A 19,939-nucleotide genomic window follows, 5' to 3' on the forward strand; every position below is an offset into this window, starting at 1 on the left:
GTGCACTTATTTAGTCTTCCCAAACTTGGCCTAAATCTAATGCCATAAAAGACTTTAAGTTAATTACTTTCTATCAACAATTAATTTTAAGAAAGATGATTAAACTCAGTCCGACAAATAATATCAGAATTAAATTGTCATGGATTTGAATTGCTCAAGTCTTTTTTAGACAAATAGAACGTACTACCCAAAGGGGCAGATCTGTGGTTATAAATTTGACACTGCTAGAAATATGATCTATTTTTTTGAGACTGGTTATTTACCTCCGTAAAAAAATCACTTTTTACGTTAAAAAAAATCACAAAAGCACAAAGTCACTTGACCCAATAGTGTTATTGACTTTAAAAAAAATCATGTAAAAAAATCATGTAAAACTTTACCCAATCGTGTTATTGACTTTAAAAAAAATAGTGTATGAACTCTCTCTCTCATATCTCTCTCTCGCTTGACACTCTCGTTTGAATCTGACTGTTCACTTTCCACTCTCTCTCGCTCGACTCTCGCGAGATGAAGATTTGAAGATTTTGATCGATTGTTGATGAAGATTTGAAGATTTCGATATGCTGTTGATGAAGATTTCGATCGATTCATAATCGAGACTATAATCGGTAAGCTACTTTCTATGTATGAATCCAACTCTTTGTCTCTCTTTGTAATCTAGCGTGTTTGTTTCATGCCTAGTTGCTGAATTTCTGTGTTGATTTATTCTGAATTTCTGTGTTGATTTCGATCGTTCTTTAATCTGTGTTGTTGATTTATTAGGTGATTCATCTTGTTTTTGCTGATTTAAAGTTATACAGATCGATAGAGACAGGATTTCTGTTAATGATCATGTTTTTGCTAACTTGTTAGCTTATTTCTGGTGTTTTACCAGATTCCATGAATGAATATTAATCATAGAATATTAATCAAAAATTGATGAATGAATATTCTTAAATAACCATGACAATTAGTGAACTGCAGTTCAAATTTCCTCTCAAAATCTTCCCCAAAACACATCAGCACAATCTCCATAATTCTTTGTGATAACTTTGTCATTTGGCTTCTGTACTCTCTCACTATCTCACTAGTAAAAAGCAAGTACATACACAAATAATGAACACAAGTTCAGTAGAGGTGAAAGAAAAAATTTTGGGTGGGTAGGTGAAAGAAAATATTGAAAGGTAAACATAAAAGCCAAAATCATGTTATTCTGCTTCATTTCAAATGTGAAGTCTGCATTGACATATATGCATAAAGGCAGGAACAATGCTTGAAATCTAGGAACTCTAAGAAAAGAATAAGTTTCAGAATTCATTGTGACTTGAAAGTATGAAACAAACATACATACAGATATGAACCTCGTGACAGAGTTTATATATTTCTTAATATTTGAACTACATTACAAATTTAAAGAGAGAAGTCCTTTTAGAACTATCCAAATTTGAGTTCCTATGTTGACTCCTTTGACTAAGCAATCTCTGGATGATACTTACTTGTTCATTCATTTTCTTTGATTGATCAGTAACACAAGTTCACTGAATCACTGATATTAATATACTAGAATTGAATTTCTTCCCTTTGCTACCCAAATACCATCCAAATGTTCCCATCTTAGACAGATGACTAGAAATTGTGTTTGAAGATGATCTAAAACAAGATGACCTTCAATATTAGAACACAACCACTTTCCAGGTGCCTCCAGAAAAGGTCCCACAATTCCTTCGGTGGAGGAAGGCCCTGCGGAGTTAAGTCTACGGCAAGTAGTTTCTTTTTCCAGTGTAATGCCATCACTTCAAGACCAAACATCTAAACATCCCAACATCCTAATATTTAAAAATAAATAAATAAAAATGATTAAAGATATTTAAAACTCTGTACTTCCCTCTGTTTCTTCAGAACCTCCTTATTTGTATGTAGTAACATTCTCAATGCTCTAGATTGACCTGCCCCTTACTAATGAAAAACCATCACTCAATATTTAAATAAATAATTAATTTAAGTAATAATAATAATTAGAAATGAACATATCCAAGATGAGGATGTTGATTTTAAAATTAAAAACAAGTGATAAGCACAAACATGTTGAACATAAATGAATAATGACGTTGACAAAAACTAACCATATTAAATTAACAGCTAAAAAACATCGCCATTTTACATTGTTGGTGGAAATTTAATAGAAATCCAACTATTTCTCCTGTGATAGCACTTTACATAAGGACATTATTGCCACCCTAATTAGTGATTATAATGTAGAAAAATGGATACCGTAAGCGACCTGAATGCAACTGCTTGTGGCTTTCCTAAATTGTATCAAACAAGTAAGTGTTAGTTAATCATTGGATTATGAAACCAAATGCAGAAAACACTACCTGGAGAAATAGCAGCACTAATTTGCTTGGAGGCCGAGTATATCTGTTTTACCAACGACATTCGCTTTATAAACCATTCGCCAACCCAGAAAACAGTGCCACCTACCCACGATGAGGCAAATATACCAATAAAGAATATAACAACTAATGATGTTACAAATCCAAGGCCTGCACCAGGAAAGGCAAGATTATAAGAATCAAAAAAATGGAAAGGTTAAAATGATAAATAATGTGCTTTTTGCGTTATAGGTTCTAGTCTTTCTCTATATATATTGATTTGAGTTAGGTTGAATTTTTGTTTGTGTCTAGGCGAAAAACCTTACAACATTTGATATTTCTTGTTTTCAATCAATTCCAAAAAATAGTTTGAAGATGGATCTCTCTCTTTGTGGCTGTTGGATTGCATAGCCTGATATATATGATATCTGTCTTTTCTTGCTCTATTATGTGATTGGTTTTCAACTGTTTTTACCTCTGTTTTCCAGCAAAAGTATTTTTACTACGGAGATTTGTTGGGCTATAAAAACAACAGCAGCAGCATCCTTATCTTCATTTCCAATTAATCAATTTTGTAGAATTTCCAGTCATTTTGAATTTTGTTTCTGAAATCCATAGGTGAGAACTTGAATTGTACAAATTTGCAATCTTTTTCACTAGTTTGAAGCTAAATTGTTCCAATTTTGTTATGGATTTAGAATTAGTATTGGGAGCTTTCATTGCTCAAATTCAAATTTGTTTACACACTAACATTACACTTTTCATTGATTGGTTCTTTTTGAAAGTAAATGTAGGACCATCTCACTCATCCACCAATGGGAAAGTGTGTATTGTTCACATTAGGTGAACAAATTTGGACTCCTAGAGACGACATAGTTTGAATTCTCTCTCTCTCTCTCTCCCTTTGTGCGCTGAAATTGTGAAAATAAGAGAAGGTTCAATTTATCTCACCCTGTAAAATGTCTGTTCAAATGGATTTTTCTTTTTAATTTTTTTTAAAGATAAGTTTAAATGAATTTTAGAATATCAACATTTTGTGCAATAATGTATGAGGTTGAAAGTGACAATTACAAACCTACTGCACCCTCAGTTAAATATTTGTCAAGAAATTTGGGAGCTAATGGAAAAGAGTTGGGAGTGCAACCTACAACAAATCTGGCTTGAGGTTAATGTGTGTGCTGATATTCTTGCAAAAAGGCCCTTGGTATGGATGTTGGCAGTGAATATCTGGTAGATGAGCTGTTTTGGCTATGGCTTTAGAAAGTGACATGTGGGGGATTGGTTCCTCTCATAATGTTATTCTGTAGTATTGGCTTGGGCCCGGATTTTACCAAAAAAAAAAGAAAAAGAAAAAAAGAAATGGGTTTTGCTTGCTGCCCATGTTATACACATTTTTGTAGGATATGCATTGTATTCTCCACTTAAATGCAAATACAATCAAAGAATTATGAAGTCAAAACTTGATTGAAATGAAATTAATGAAAAGTTGGACAAACAGAAAGGAGTGTTTTTTTCTTTTTTCGTTATGATTTTCCGTAGTAATGTTATACGGTTTATCTAGTAAGTCGAGTTAAAATTGAAATAAAAAGATATTGCAATCACAGTTTAAACTATTAAATTACCACAACGAGACCATTATAGAGTGATTCATCACAGAAATTCTAGATCCAACATAAAGGGAAGTGGTAGTAGTAAAGTGTATTGTCATTGATTTTCAATTTTTTAAAAATATCTACTTGGAACAGGGATGTGCTTTCGTGAGGGAATTTGAACTCAATAATACCTCTATAACATAGGATTGTAGCTTTCAATTCATGTTATCTTTAACATATTGATACTCAGTTTATTTAGCGTTTTTTAAGATATGCCGTAAAATGAAAATGATCGTATTTTTTGTTAATCAATGAAACAAGTTCATTTAGAAGGAAACGTTTTTTTTATTATTGCTATCTGTCTTTTCTGCAGTAATGTAGCCAAATTTAGGGGAAGGTTTTATAGTTATGAATACTATAGAAAGACATTAATGTAAAGCTTTTACAAAGAAGTTTGGCTATTCTTGATGGGAACTTTCTTCTTCTTCTTCCTCTTCTTCTTTTGTCGGATTTTTGTGTGAAGGTTAACCAAAAGGAGGGCTTAGATTTATTAATCTGGCACTGTAAGCAGATGGGGAAGCAAAAGGCAGGAATGATGGTTAATTGATTCCTATACAAATCCAGTCCTATACAAGCAGAGACAAAGAAGATATCTACACCCCTGCCTTTATTCAGAAGTTTCTATAAAATCCAAAAAATTGATCTAAGTAGGGCCTCACCATCTCCGACATATATTAGACATATAATAGATAGGAAGCCAAAATAGCCATCTTCCAACAAATAATCCACATAACACATAAGGAAGCCAAAATCCAAGCCTTCATTTTCCTCTTGCCTACAATAGCCATCTTCCAACAAAGAAGGTCTCCAACACTAAATCTTTTGAATACCTCATTCTTGCTTAAATCTTTTGAATAATTTTGAAATGTGCACGTGAAAACGGTGAGTGCTCTCAACTTAACCATACATAGGTGTTTTATGTATACATGATCTTTTGTTTCAATACACTTTTTAATCATTAGATTATGCTTTTAGTTACACTTTTTTTAATAAGACTAGAATTAGTGATTTCACACTAGTACTTTCTTGCTCTAGATGACAGATTTGTTTACTGTGAACTAAATCAGAAATGTTTGAGTGGTTTACTAATTAAATTGTCAATCATCTTTTGTTCTTATAGATTTTTTGGGAGAGCTCTCTTTTGATGAGAGTGTATGGTCCTTATATATTCTTGGTGTGTAGAGGTTACACTACCATCTGGTGTGTTATGATATGTTTTACTGTACTTTCTTAAAATAAAGGTCTGATCCATTAACTTGATCATACTCCAACTCTAATTGATCCTTTTTTAATAGATTGGCATTAGACAAGGTACAGCCAGTCTGCTTCAATTAACATATATGAATGATGTACATCATGTGTTGGAAATTTTTTTCATATTCCACTAGTTTAAATTGGTTAATGATGGATATTTGAAATGTTGTGAATTTCAATCTCTCTCTCTCTCTCTCTCTCTCTCTCACGCATGCTGAAGTTACAACTTCTCACCGATGAAAGATTGTTGCCTGTCCGTAAGCCTTTCAAGCTCATCTTTCACTTTCTGTCTGGTGTACTTTTCTTTCACCTTTTTTTTCCACAATTCTGTTAGCTTTCTGTTTCCTTTTCTGCACTAGTTTCTTTGATTTGTTGTGGTATCTAGTAATTGTGTTAGATCTGAGAAAGATTTCATCTGAAATTCAGATTGTTGTGTTTGGGTTTATGATATTCATAAATGAGTTCAAACTTCAGGTTCTTGAAAGCAAGGAAGTTTGATATTGAAAAAGCAAAGCACATGTGGGTGGAAATGCTCCAATGGAGAAAAGATTGGTGTTGACACTATTATGGAGGTAATGACATTGGACATTTTGCCTTGGGTTTGTTGTGTGGGCTCTCCATATTGTTTTCTGCCGCGGATTTGAATTAATCTATGCTTTACTTGTTGATTTTTTTCATCAGGATTTTTAATTTAAATAGTTGAATGAAGGTTTGAAGTATTACCCACATGGTAATCACTGTGTAGATAGGGAGGCAAGACCTGTCTATGTTGAAAGATTGGGAAAAGTTGATCCAAACATACTTAAGCAAGTTACCACAATAGATCGGTATATAAAACACCATGTCAGGGAATTTGAGAAAAACTTTGCAATTAAGTTTCTAGGTTGTACTGTTGCTGCAAAAAGGCATATAGAGATGTTCAAGGGGTGGTATGTGGCCTCTTGTGTTATCCTAATTTTGACATGCTAATAATGGTGTCTAAAAGAACTTTTTCCTAATTTTGGCATGCTAATAGCTTTCACATATGGCTTCAATTTTGAGACTCAAATGCAATGGCTTCAATTTTGAGTGCTTAATGTTACACCTTTTTTTTTTTCGACGGTAACAAGATAGTCGCTAAAACATATTAGCATTTTTCTTTTTTTTTGCGACGGCAAAATAGCGGTCGCCATAAGTAGTTTAGACGGTCGCAAATAATTTGCGACCGTTGCTTTGCCGTCGCAAAAAGTATTTGCCACTCCTACATTCGCGACCTCCATTTGCCGTCGCAAAAGGTTTTTTGCGACTGTATTTTTATTATTTGCGACGGCTTGTAACCATCGCAAAAACTAGTTTTTTTAGAAGTGGAGGTAGTTCAAAAATAACACTCCATTTGTTTAGAATGTCCATCGTCTTGTTTTAGAAATGAGATTTGTGGTCTTTTACATAGTTGAAGGACTTCTTGAATTCATAAACTATCATTAGGACTTAATATGTTACTGTGAAAGTTAACTTCTTCTTCTTCTTCTTATTTATTTATTTATTTACATTTCAAATATGTGAAATTTCACACTATTAGAAATTAAAAGTTTTTAATTTTTAATTCAAAAACTATGTGAAATTCAAAAACATTTCTTAGAAAAATTTTACAATTTCAAATCCTATAAGTGTAATTTTTTTTTCTTTCTCATTGTAAAAATTGACAAATGCTATTTCCACTCCTAGATACAAGTGAGTAAATTTCATGTGCATTTGTGGCTCTATTACCTCATGTCTAGACAGAGAAAATGTAGTAAAAATAGTAATTATGTATAGCATTGCTCATTTTATCAATTGAGTAGTTTTACTTTCTTCGTTTTGTAGAACTTATCGAGTAATTTTTAAAAATATAAATTTTATTAAAAATGGATGTATACATAAAAATTTGACATTTTAAAAATAATAGTTACCATATAAGCATGTTGACCACTTCCATGGATTTGTATTTGTACATAAATAAGGGTAAAAATGTCTAAATTTTTTATAAAATTTTGAAACAAGGATTAGTCTCCCAAATAACTTATATAATGAGACATTATTTAAGAGAGAGAGAGAGAAAAAAAAAAGAAAAAAAAAAAAGAAAAGAAAAAAAAGAGCAGCCATGGGACTTAATGGAATGCAAGTGCATGTAGAATTTTCACAAATTTTTCCTAAAAAAGTATAAAACAAAAATAAAATAAGGAATTATACTTTTAACCCGCCATCAGAAAGTTGTACAATAGACAAACTTGTTTCAAAACAAACATTCAAATAAAGTTACAATTTACTTCACTACCATCGAGCAACAAGCTCAGTAATTGAAACATCATTTGTTGAAACCTGTGTTGATTTAGTTTCAGATTGATCTGACTTTGTCATTGAATTACTCACGCGACAAATTGCCTTGGCCTTGCCTTTCTGGCAATAAAAATGCAGGATGCGAAGGCAATGACAGACTAAACGAGGTGCTAATGAGCATGCTAACAACTAATAGCCATGGTTGGTCTGTCTGCTGCATTTTTTTGAACGCACAATAAACCAATATGGATGCATCTCATAATCTCACTTTCTGGACCTGTCATCAATATTGGATCCACATATCTAGAATTGTGTATTTTTTCTCCAACACTTCCGTGCCTATAAGAGTTCAAAGAGGTGAATATATGGTAATAAAATTTAGATTTATAACTTCACCAACCATGCAATAATTTGAATGGCAGTTGCTTTCATAACCTCAACTCAGAAACTTCTTTGCCCCCCTGTTGAGACTACCTATAAGAAATTTGGTATTTCAAATAATTGGCAATCTATAACTACTATCTCTTTTGGCTCAAGCTCATTGAAACTCAAACTTTCTGAAGAAAGCTCTTCTTTTTAGTTGCATTCATAAGTCATTAGTCCCACCCACCCCCTAAAAAAAATTAAAGAATAGAAAAGAAAACACTTCTACTTACATAGCTTAGAAGGTCCTCGCCATTCTCCATATCACGGAAACAAAAGATCTTCTGGCCGCTTAAAATTTCCAATAGAATCACACCAAAACTGAAGACATCTGACTTAACCAAGAATTGTCCACGTTGAAAATAGTCAGGAGGCATATATCCACTGGCATGTTATTGTCCATCATATTATTTTCAATGATATGATCTATTTGCATGATATAATCAATTTGTTCAACTTGTTCATAGAGTATCTTTTGTTTTTTGTTTAGTATTTGGATTGGTGAATCAAGATAAATTCTTAGTTTGTGAAGGAATTACTTACATGGTACCCATGATTCTACTTGTTGTGTAATGGGAATGATCTAATGCGATTAGTCTTCCTGTGCCAAAATTTGAAATCTTAGGATTCATTTCCGCATCTAACAAAATGTTGCTAGCTTTGAGATTGCGATGAATAATCCGAGGTTGTGAATCTTCATGAAGATATAGAAGCCCTCGAGCAAAGCCTTGTATAATGTTGAAACGTTTTTTCCAATCCAAATGTGCACGTTTGACATGATCTTCATAATCATACAACGTATGTGTTCAAATATACTTTTATCATATAAGCATCACAAGTCAAAAAATTATATATACTTGAAAAAGTAAAAGAAGTAGTGCACTGTACCAAATATGAAATGATCGAGGCTTTTGTTAGGCATAAACTCATAAATGAGAAGTAATTCTTTCTCTTCCAAGCAGAAACCTAAGAGACTGACCAAATTCTTGTGACGAAGCTTAGTGAGTAACAAAACCTCATTCTTGAATTCTTCTTGACCTTGTCTAGAATTACCAGAGAGCTTTTTCACAGCTATTTCTCGCCCATTTAGAAGCACACCCTATGTTTTTGTGAGAATAATTTAAGAAACAATGTCATATGCAACATTTCATTTCACACCACAATTTTGACAATTCATTTTATTTATTGCAACTGCATGAGTATGCATCTAATTACCTTGTAAACAGGGCCAAATCCACCTTCTCCAAGCTTATTAGCATGTGAGAAATTATCCGTTGCATCTCTAATTGTTCCAAAGTCAAATTGCAAGGATTTGATAGATGGCATTGAATTGTCATCTTCAAAAGAAGTATAGGGAATAAATAACTAAATTGAACTATGTAATGGAAATACATCATGATATTACAAAGGAGAGGACACTTCCAACTATGTGGTGTTTTGAAAAGTTAGTAAAAAGTTGATTTTTTTTTTTTTTGATTTTTTTAAGTCAAAAAGCTGGTTTTTTATCAAGTTCCCAAATTACCCCCATATGTTACTCAAATTCTCCTATAATATTTTTTTCATGAAAATAATTTCCAAAATAACATAGTGAGAATTTAGCTCTAAAAACAAGTATAAATGGTGAACTTACTTTCTGTAGCCTCCCCTGAAGACTTGACTTTCCTCGTTATCAAATAGTTGCCAAGGAAGATGACAAGAAGAATCACCAAAATGGCTGCCAAAGTAATAGTGGTGATGAATGTTACTGATGTTTTTCTCTTCTTCCCTACGAAAACCAAAAACATTTTCTGACTAAGATGGTGAAAAATGCTGAATTTGACATTGCTCTTATGTGGAGATAAAGTTAGTATTCCCAAAGATTGGCCAGATTTTGACATCACTGCCAATACAGCTACTAGTACATTAGTTTCAAGATCGCAATAAAACGTAGAACTACTTTTTCTACCAAAAACATTTTTTCTTTTGTTTTTTGAAAAAATCAAATGAAGCGTAAATAAGAGTATATGAGAGCAATTCTCGTGTGGTACCGTACCTGAAGATGGCTGTAAGGGAGCAGGAGGCACGGTTGTGTTTTTTGTGGAAGCAGAAGGTGGCAGGGAGGGAGGAGGGACTAATTCATAAAAAGCTACCAAGTCAAACCTTGCCTGACAATTTGGCCTATAATCCGAGCAAGGATTCTCTAGAGTTTTTTTTTTCTAAAGTTTCTTAGAGTGGTGCATTGTGTGGTTGAGATTTAATTATAAGTCACGTCAATTTTTTAGCATTAAATCTCAACCACACAATACACCACTTTAGAAAATTTTAGGAAAAAAACACTCTAGAGGATCCTTGGTGCTATAATCCAGTCCCCACTCGTTGCCGTGAGTGTGATGTCGAAGTCTATCAAGTGCATATACTAAACAGTCCCTGCAAGCGTTTTCAGTTATGTCGGGAGTGCATTGTACGGAGCAATATAACTGCTGAGAACCAGTGATCTTGGCTTCTCCTGTTGCAAATTTTGTTTTTGTTTTTGTTGTTGAAGAACCAAAAGCAACCTTAGTAATAAGGCCATCCATTGTATTTGCCAATACTTGATCCAACCTATCAGGATTGTAGAAAGATATTGAACTGTTCCAATAAGCGCCAGGATCATGTTCTTCGGTGGAGAAGAAAGAATAGTTTGCATATCGTACAACACATCCCACATAGTATATAATAGCTTTTTTCTGATTTGGGCAGAATTGTGTTCGAGAGATGATGCAAATCTATCCATGCCATGAAGACTTTAAATAGCCAAGCAACGCTTATGTTTAAATAAGAACTTGTGAATTAAAAAGAACAAAAAAAAAAAAAAAAAAAAACTCCGTTGATTTAATTTTTGAAAAGAATTTTGAGTTTTGAATTGTATTTTAAAATATAAGTTGTTGAAAAGAATTTTAAAAATTGAAAATTGTTTCTTATGAGTTTTGAAAATAATTTTTAAATAATTTTAGTTTTTTTTTTTTTGATAGTTGAATAGATGGTGTGTGAGAGAAAATATGATTAATTGATATGTAAAATGTTAGAAAATGAGAAAGAAGAGAGGAGAGAGGAGAGAAAATAAGTAATTCATTATTATTTTTATTCATGTTTATGTTTTCAAAGAATTTGTAATCTATAAAACTGAAACATGTTCGTGACTAACCAAAACACGTTTGTGACTTTTTTGTTTTAAAAAAAAAAACGAAAAATGATATATAAATTTATTTTTTATATTTAATGATGTGTAAGTGATAATATCTTAATTGATTATCATATTAGTGAGTTTAAAAATTAAATCAAATTCTTGATCTTAAATAACCTTGCTAAAAAAAATGTAAATAATTTTAAAAAGTTATAAAAATGTAAGAAATAAAATAATAATAAAAACTTGTCTGAAACCCACCCCTCCTGCCACTTTTGGGCTCGGCAACTCACTAATTCCTTTTTTTTTTTTGGAAAACTTATTTGCATCACTAGAGATATCATGTGCAATTAAAATAAATAAAAATTAAATAAATTTTTTATTATATATAGTATGTTATATAACTGGTAAGAATTTTGTTTACTAAAATTAAGGTTAGGTATGATCACTAGACAAATTTGAGAGGAGTTTAAGGCCTAGTCATATTTTGGATCACTATTTATTTATTTTTTATTTTAAATAAAAAAAATAAGAATACGTGATATAAGGAGAAGCGATCAACACTTAGATAATAAGTGAATTATTTACTTTTAATAATAGTATTGATATAGATATCATACATGTTTTCAATTTTATTTTGAAAAATAAAAAAATAAAAAATAAACACAGTAAATTAAGTGGGAGAGGCACCCGTCATTATCAAGAAGTCATCAAGCCGTTGATACCAAAAATAAAAAAAATAAAATAAATAAAGGTCCTCAAGCCAGTCATTCTTTATGCGTTTAAAATAGGTAAGGTTACTATTCTTTGCCGCGTTTTTTTTTTTGGTGAATTATTTTTTGCGGCGTTAAAAAAATAATCGGACTCACCTATGATGTCACATGTGTTTATTTTTGTATATTTTTTTTAGTAATAATATATGTTTCTAATTTTAAAATTTTAATTGAGTTCTAATAGGGTGTGTTTGTTTGGATGGATTGGATAACGAGGATTGTAATCTATCGAACTATTAGTTCTGGGATACATTGTTTTCGAACTATTTGGTTGGACTATATTTGTATCCTATATTTGTTTAGTCATAGGATTAAATGTTTGAATTGGACTATTTTTTGTGAATCCAATGTTTGTTTGAGATATTATGGAGAAGGATAAATGCTCAAATGACTATTTTATCATTTTCAATTATTTATTAAGTACTAGCAATATTAAATATAGGTTTAATATTTTAATTATTTTTAGCTAGATTAAATAAAAATTTATTTTATTTTATTTTATTTTTTGCGCAATTAAATAAATTTATTTTTAAAAAATTAAATAAATAAAATATCAATAAAAATATATGTTGTTTTTTAATTAAATTTTTTTTAAATTTATTTTAAATAACAATAATAATAAAATAATGAAATAAAATAATACATCTATTAAAATTTAAATAATGAAATTAAATAAAATATAAACAAAATTTGAAAATAAAACATCAATAAAATATCTATAAAAAATTATTTTAAAAAATTAAATAAATAAAGAAAATAAAAATAAAAATTAAATAAAATAATTTTATTTTTAAATTGAAACATTTAAATTTTATTGAATTTTACTAAATATAATACATAATTAAATACCAGAGGACAAAAATGTAATTTAATTAGCTAATCTCATGAGATGAGTTATCCCATGATTTCTATCCCCCTTGGGATAGCATAGTCCCACAAATATGAGACTAATAGTCCGGGGGGATTATTAGTCCAAAACAAAAAATTAATACAAAACAACAGATTATTAATCTATTCCGATTAATAGTCCATTCCCATGATGTTATCCTTTAAAACAAACAAGCTGATAATGGAGTAGGAAAGAAAAAAAAAAAAAGAAAAAATAAATAAATAAATAAAATCAAAATATCACATGAATGGGTGAGGCTATCCCTTGAAGCTCTTTTAAAACTCTTATTATAGTTGGGTGAGGCCTATCACATGAATGGGTGTGCAATGTCGCAATATAATTATTAAAGTTGATTACTTTATCAGTAATTTATAACTTTTTTTAAAAATTTACACTAAAGAGTAATTTTTTTTTAAGTATTAATTTCCCTTTGACTATCAATTCCATAGTTTTTTTTTTTTTTTTTTTTTGAAATGGTCACTATAAAATCAGTAGCGATTAGTACCACTAATTTGGTACCACTAAACCACCACTAATAAGGTGAAAAAAAAAAAACAAGACAGAGCAACACTGTGGTAGTGGATGGGACCCACTGTCACATCATTAGTGCCACCACTAATTAGTGGTCTTAAGCATTTTTGCTATGAAATTGCGTGTGATAAAGAAAGCAGAGACAAACAATTTGAACGAGTAAAAGTAAGAATGCACCCCTACGGATGTAAATCTGGCCTAGCCTGACCCACTTGGGTCTGGGTCGGGTCCGCCCCATGTCGGATTTCGTGGGCTCCTACTAAAATTTCTGTCGATCCGGGCCAGATCTCGGGTCAAAAAAATTAGGCCTAAGTCCAAGCCCAAGCCCAAGCCCAGGGATAATCGGGCGTCGAGATGACATAGTGGGCCTGGGCCTAGCCTTGGGCTTGGGCCAGGCCTAACTATTTTTTTTTTTTGTTTTTTTTTTAAATTTTTTCTACCAAACTTTTGTTATTTTCCACTGAAAAAAACATTAGGCGTCGGGCAGACTGAGCGAGTCAAGCTTTGAGTGGGCCTTAAGCAGGTCGAAGGGCCAGGCCACTAGTCGGGTTGAGCTTCAAAATGATGGCCTAGACCCAAGCCTAAAGGGGTCAGGTTGGGCTCGGGCCTGGGCCCACCTTGAGCTGCGGCGCAGGCTTCGGGCCACGGGCCATTTTTACACTCCTACCCAAGTCTCAAATTTTGGGATAGAAAGAAAATGAAAATAAAGTAAAAAGAAGTTAAATTTAATTACTTTTTTTTGTTGGAAGATTGACTAATAAGTTTCATATTTTGGACTTATAATCCATATAGTCCCATATTTTTTCTTATAATCCATTTAATCCTTTTAGATGTATAATGACTCATTTGCCCGTTATATTAGAGTGTCACATTTGGAAGAAAAAAAAAATACACTAAAGAATTTTTTAGTGTCACATCATACCCGTTACGTTAGAGTGTCACATTTGAAAAAAGTACACTAAGAGCTTTTTAGAGTGTCACATCATATCCACTATGTTGGAGTGTCGCATCACGTTTGGAAAAAGTACACGATATAGTTTTAAATTTTTTTAGTGTCATCATCCCGCCACGTTGTCACATTTGAAAAAAGTACATTAAGGAGTTATTATTATTTTTTTGAAATGTCACATCATACTTACCACGTTGTCACATTAGGAATAGTATACTAAGCAGTTATTTTTTTATTTTTTTTTAAGTAAAGGTTTTAGAATGTCACATCATACCCACTATGTTGTCACATTTAGAAAAAGTACACTAAGGACTTTTTAATTTTTTTAGAGTGTCACATCGTTGGAAAAACTACACTAAGGAGTTTTTAGGTAATGTTTGGTAGAATTTTCTAAATATGATTTGAGAATAGAGTTATATTTGGTGTTTTTGAGTTTTAGAATTATGATTTGAGTGTGAAAAATTTGTTTGGTTATGAGTTTTGAAAAGAGTTTTGGAAGGAGTTTTGAGTTTTTTAAACTAAAAAAGTTATTTGATTCAAAAACTTACAACTTATAACCAAACACACAATCAAAATTCAATTCAAAGCTCATATAAAAATTAAAGAAATTCTGAAAATATTTTTTATTTACAATATAAAAATAACAGGTGCGAAAAAAAAAAGGAACTGTTTCGGTCAACCGAACGAACAACCAGCCAGACGTCCCTCAACGTCCGGGAAGATGATCGGGTTAGCAAAATTTTCCCACCTAGAGAGATGTGTTCAAAAGTGGGTGTGAAATTATAATTTGAAAGCTTGAAACAAACACCACACTCAAATTAGTTGATAAAAATGTATTTGGAACACCTAACCAAACACAGCCTTAATTTTTTTGGAGTGTCACATCGTTGGAAAAAATACATTAAGGAGTTTTTAATTTTTTTAGAACAAAGTTTTGGAGTGTCACATCGTATCCGTCACGTTGTCATATTTAGGAAAAATACACTAAGAAATTTTTAAATTTTTTTGGAGTGTCACATTGTTGGAGTGTCATATTAATACATGTCACATTGAAGTATTACATCATACCTGTCACATTAATAAAAAGATATAGTTGTCTATCAGAACACTATCAAAATAAAAAATATGACCACACAGAAAGAAACTCCCCATTGATAAGATTTAACATATTAATAAAAAAAAAATTGGGACTATTTGGAGTATTTGTATGTGAGATGAGATTTATTGATAAATATTCTTTTTTTTGTTTGGGGTACAAAAATGAGAATGAAATAAATAGATAATATTAATGTTTTTATTCAGCTACCAATAAATATACAAATTATTTTAAATAAATTTATTTATCTTTCATTTTTTTTCTTCCCTTTAAGTAATGTAGATCTAAACACAACATTATAGTTTCGTTCCATTATAGTTTCTTTTCATTCTTATCTTTCCACTTCCCCTCTTCTCTGTCATGTAAACTCTTGCATCCATTCCCAATTCAGCTCTCTTCTCTCGGTGTCATGATGTCATTTGAACACTAGCTATTGCCATTACAAGATTATTGACAAACAGATTGATTTTTCCTGGTATCAATGTTAAAAAAATAAAAAATAAAAAAAATAAATTCTCAGCTCTTTAAGTACTTCATCATATTGTTTTGAGGGAATTTTATTTTACCTCTTAAACTATAACGCAAAAATCAATTCAACCATATCCTTTTAATTATATTAATTTTACACATAAACTATTCAATTTAGATCAATTTGACCGCACCATTAGTTGTCATCTATAATCAAATGAAACTTGCTGACATGATACTAAATATCATTTCACCCTCCAAACTATCCTTCAAAAATCAACTACATCCCTAAATATAGCAAAAATTAAATTTAAATATTAATAATAAATTTTCATCTCAAAAAGTGAGAAAAATAAATTTTAAATAAAAAATATTTGAGTGCTGGTGATGTTGAATATTCTCTAGAGAGTAGTTGCTAACTTTTTTGTTAAAGTGTCATTCAAGCGATGATATGACCGAATAGATACTAATCTTGATTTTTTAGGCAAAGACCTCAACATATTCATTTTTATTGTTCAATATAGTTTTCCAAATGCCAAAAAATGTTTCTTGTGTGGTTTAAATTTTTATCCACCTAATTTTGAAACTACTACTAGTCGATCATTCCTATTAAAATTAATCTGGCGAATAAGCTAGCTACAATTACAAAAGTGCACACACACAATAGCCAACGAATTTTGGGCTCAATTAGTTTCTCTAGGATCGACTCAAGATAATTTGAAGTGCAATGAGACTTTTTATATCTTTTCAATTATTATTTTGCTAAGTACATTATTTAAAAGGGTAAAATCCAATTTACCTCCCTATGATATGGCTTGATAGCACTTTATCGCATTATCTTTTAAAAATAGTCAGATGCTACTCATGTAGTTTTAGACTAAAATACAACTGTTAATACCGTTAACTATAGATGTAAAATGACTATAATACCCTCAAATTTTATATTTTTTGTTATTTTACTTCTCTCTCATTTCTCATTTACATAATTTATAATGCCTAGTCATTGATTTAATTAAATCATAATTATACGGGCAGCAAATATTCGTCGCTTTCCGTAATCCTCGTGTCCAAGCTTCGCTTCTTTCTGAATGACCTGAGAACACAAAGATGGTGAGCCACCTAGCGGTGTGCAACCGAAAAACCCCTCTGACGGTCAAGTTAGCACACTTAGAGAGAGAGAGAGAGAGAGAGGAGACAAAGGGGCAGGTAGCTCTGATAACCAGAAGTTCCAGAACTGTGCGTGGAAGCGCAACACCGTTTATATAGTTTATGCGAGCTCCTCTTTGTTCATCCTCCTCCTGACACGTGAATATGTTCCTCTCTTACCTTTTTCCACGTGTAAACGTAAATACTGCCAAACACCAAATGGCGAAACTGCTTAACGGTATTGACGCGTACAAATGGCAGAATCTCCTTCATGCAATCCAAACATACCACATAGCACACCTTACCGAACTGTGCCAAGCACGGCACCACAGTCTTCCCCTGGGGCCGCGCTATTTGCACGGTCCTGTCAGACTAACCTGCGCGCGGGTTTAATCGAGCTCTACAGCTCGCAACGAGCTCTTGCTTGGTCAAACCTGGTCTTCTGAGGACAAATTTCGTCCAACTTAGCGAAATGCACATCTCTAGGCCGAGCTAGCGCCTAAAACCATTGGCCTTAACTTAACCGGGTTAATATCCTAGTCCGAAGCGTATCCAACGTTTGACCGCGCCAAGACTCCGGTCGAGTGTGCAGCCTCGTTTTCCCCGAGTTAAGACCTCGATCGAAGCCCAAACTAGCTTGACCCATGTCTAGTCACAAATCTCCTTCTCAATTGCCATTTAATTCCTTCTGTGCTAGTGTGATCAGGATTACATTCATTGGCCGAGCTCATTCCTTGCTCTATCGTTTAGCACGGCCACCCATGCTTCCAAACCAGTTCACTATCTTCAATAGTGCTAACCTTCATGCTCTGTCCTCCACTTGCCCGGTTGGCGCTTGGTCTACTTAGCCTATCTTTTCAATACTGACACCGGTCTTATCGCAGACATGTGTCGTACGTTCATTGGCTCCATATAGCTGACCCAACTATCCCACATTGTCCTTTCATATTCAAATTTTGGCGCCCCTTCCTTTCTCACACCTATAATACACATCTTTGTATCTCCACTTTCACTGTTCATTCTCTTCTCCGATGGGAATCCGACTAGCCAGAGTATCCCAACTCTATTTACGACGTCCAACGTCTGGATCAAAGCTTCCGTTTTACAAGCTCTTTGTCACTGTTGCCTCTGGGACACCTTCTACTGATTGGAACGTTGACTTCAGCTCTGATTTGGTAAGTTATGCACATTTTCTTGTGTTGTTTGTCTGTTTTTCATGTTTTTCTTCTATTTTTGAGCTTCCACCTCCACATCCGTGTTTAGAACATGATAACAATAGCCAAACATCACCAAAAACTTGATTAGGTTAGGGTTTTGCCCTATTTTTGGTGTTAAAGAGCCTCTTTGCCCCTGGTTCCGAACATTGTTCATCATCTCCTGTGATGAACAAGTGAGGATCTGGGCCAGACCGGGCTACAAACTGCAATTTGATCCAAAATCATGTTTTGGCTGAGCAAGTTTCTTGTTTATAGAACTTAGGGGAAAACCGAGCTACTAGGTCGCACAAGTAACGTGACCGAGTCAACTTCTGGCTTGCTTGTTCGACCGAGCTAAATTCTGCCAAACCTTACGATCGAGTTGTCAAACAACACAAAGGTTGTAAGACTGGGCCAAGATCTGGCTCGCTTCCACGACTAAGCTGTTAGAATTCATAGGTTGTGCAACTGAACTAAAATCTAGCTTTCATGCATGACCAAGCTAGAAACGAGTAACTTGGTTGACCGGGCCACCATCTGGCTCTAATGCGCAGCTGCGCTGTCACTTGACACTTTGATTTTTAAATGTAGAGTCTTAGGAGACCAGACACACCAACCTAAGGCCTTTCAAAGACCGAGCAGCCACCGTGCACAACTTTGCCAACTCAATTCTGTCGAGTAACCTAAATTGGTTTCACATGGAGCGCTATCGTTTCCTTGTAAACACGCCGGGTGGACTGGTCCCGTTTCGAGAGGAGTATGGCGTCCCCGCCGATGTATACTTTGAGCTCGGTGTGGAGGACACTACTTCTTGGGACTGTTTAGACTCTTGCCCCTTCACTGTGTTGTCCATAGTTGAGGGAGGGCTGCGTTTTCCCGTGCAACCCTTGATCTGCGAGTTTTTAAGGTGGACCGGGCTAGCACCGACTCAAGTCTCAACAAACACTTACAGAATTATAAACAGAGTCACCGAGCTAAATTGCTAGGTTGGTTTGAATCTAGGACTAGCCGAGATCCTTCGTCAGTACACGCTCGGCAACACAATTGACGGATTTAATTACTACTTGAAAATAAGACCGGGACGAGAACGCTTGGTAACTGGCACACCAGACAAAGACATGCACGATGATGACTTCTTTTGGGTATCCGGAAATTACGAAACTGCTGATGTGCCTGGCTGGTACATTAGTAAAAATTTCGGTTCATAATGTAAGCCACGCTCCTTGACCAATCAACTTATTTATCTTTGTGATTCTATGCTAACTAGTTTCCTTTTATAGCTATTGAAGAGTTGCTAGCAAATTATTCCAACCCAAGCGAGTCTGCGATCAGAACCGTGCTGAGGTACTGGCACTGAGATTGTCACGACCTTCTTGGTTAAGTACCAAGCTACCGGTATTCGGCCAAGCTTAAAAGCAAGGTCATAGATATCTTTTGAGAGCTTTCCCCGCCACCAGATCCAACACTTTCAGACGTCCCTCTAATCCAGTTGACTGATAAATAAGAGATGGCAAAGAGAAGCCAAATTAAAAATATTATCACTGCTACCTCTATCGAGCTCCCGCCCAATCCTTCTCCTGCCCCCATTGTCGGTCAAACATCTGGGACCGTGATCGCTTTCGCCTCGACCGCCACCGCCTAGGTCAACACGGAGTCGTGCCGAGCTAGCAAAAGAACTCTCTCCACCGACCCATTTACCGAGCTCATGGCTGAGCTGAGCACCGAGCAGGTTGTGCAAGATATTGAGCCAACACGCCCATAGAAACTAGAGTTG

At 33.6% G+C, this 19,939-nt stretch overlaps 1 protein-coding gene across 1 annotated transcript; it reads right to left on the reverse strand.

Moving 5' to 3' along the window:
- Window positions 1-7,375: 7,375 nt before the first annotated feature.
- On the reverse strand, window positions 7,376-10,167 carry LOC114311638 (putative cysteine-rich receptor-like protein kinase 31). Its single transcript, XM_082888082.1, has 6 exons — window positions 10,008-10,167; window positions 9,606-9,689; window positions 9,191-9,312; window positions 8,864-9,074; window positions 8,519-8,756; window positions 7,376-8,359 (listed from the first exon to the last, which is right to left on the reverse strand). The coding sequence occupies exons 3-6, from the start codon at window positions 9,299-9,301 to the stop codon at window positions 8,176-8,178; spliced, it is 744 nt and encodes a 247-aa protein (XP_082744208.1). The 5' UTR covers window positions 9,302-9,312; window positions 9,606-9,689; window positions 10,008-10,167; the 3' UTR covers window positions 7,376-8,175.
- Window positions 10,168-19,939: the final 9,772 nt, after the last annotated feature.

The sequence above is a fragment of the Camellia sinensis genome, chromosome 9 (genome assembly GCF_055761805.1).
Source record: "Camellia sinensis isolate YWXY chromosome 9, ASM5576180v1, whole genome shotgun sequence".
NCBI classification, from domain to species: domain Eukaryota; kingdom Viridiplantae; phylum Streptophyta; class Magnoliopsida; order Ericales; family Theaceae; genus Camellia; species Camellia sinensis.

Excerpts from the sequence above, each read along its gene's own strand:
- LOC114311638 (XM_082888082.1), bottom strand. The coding sequence starts at position 9,301 with ATGCCATCTATCAAATCCTTGCAATTTGACTTTGGAACAATTAGAGAT. Across the intron at positions 9,075-9,190 it reads GATTTGGCCCTGTTTACAAG|GGTGTGCTTCTAAATGGGCG; the intron begins GTAATTAGATGC and ends ACAAAAACATAG. Across the intron at positions 8,757-8,863 it reads CCTCGATCATTTCATATTTG|ATCATGTCAAACGTGCACAT; the intron begins GTACAGTGCACT and ends ATGATTATGAAG.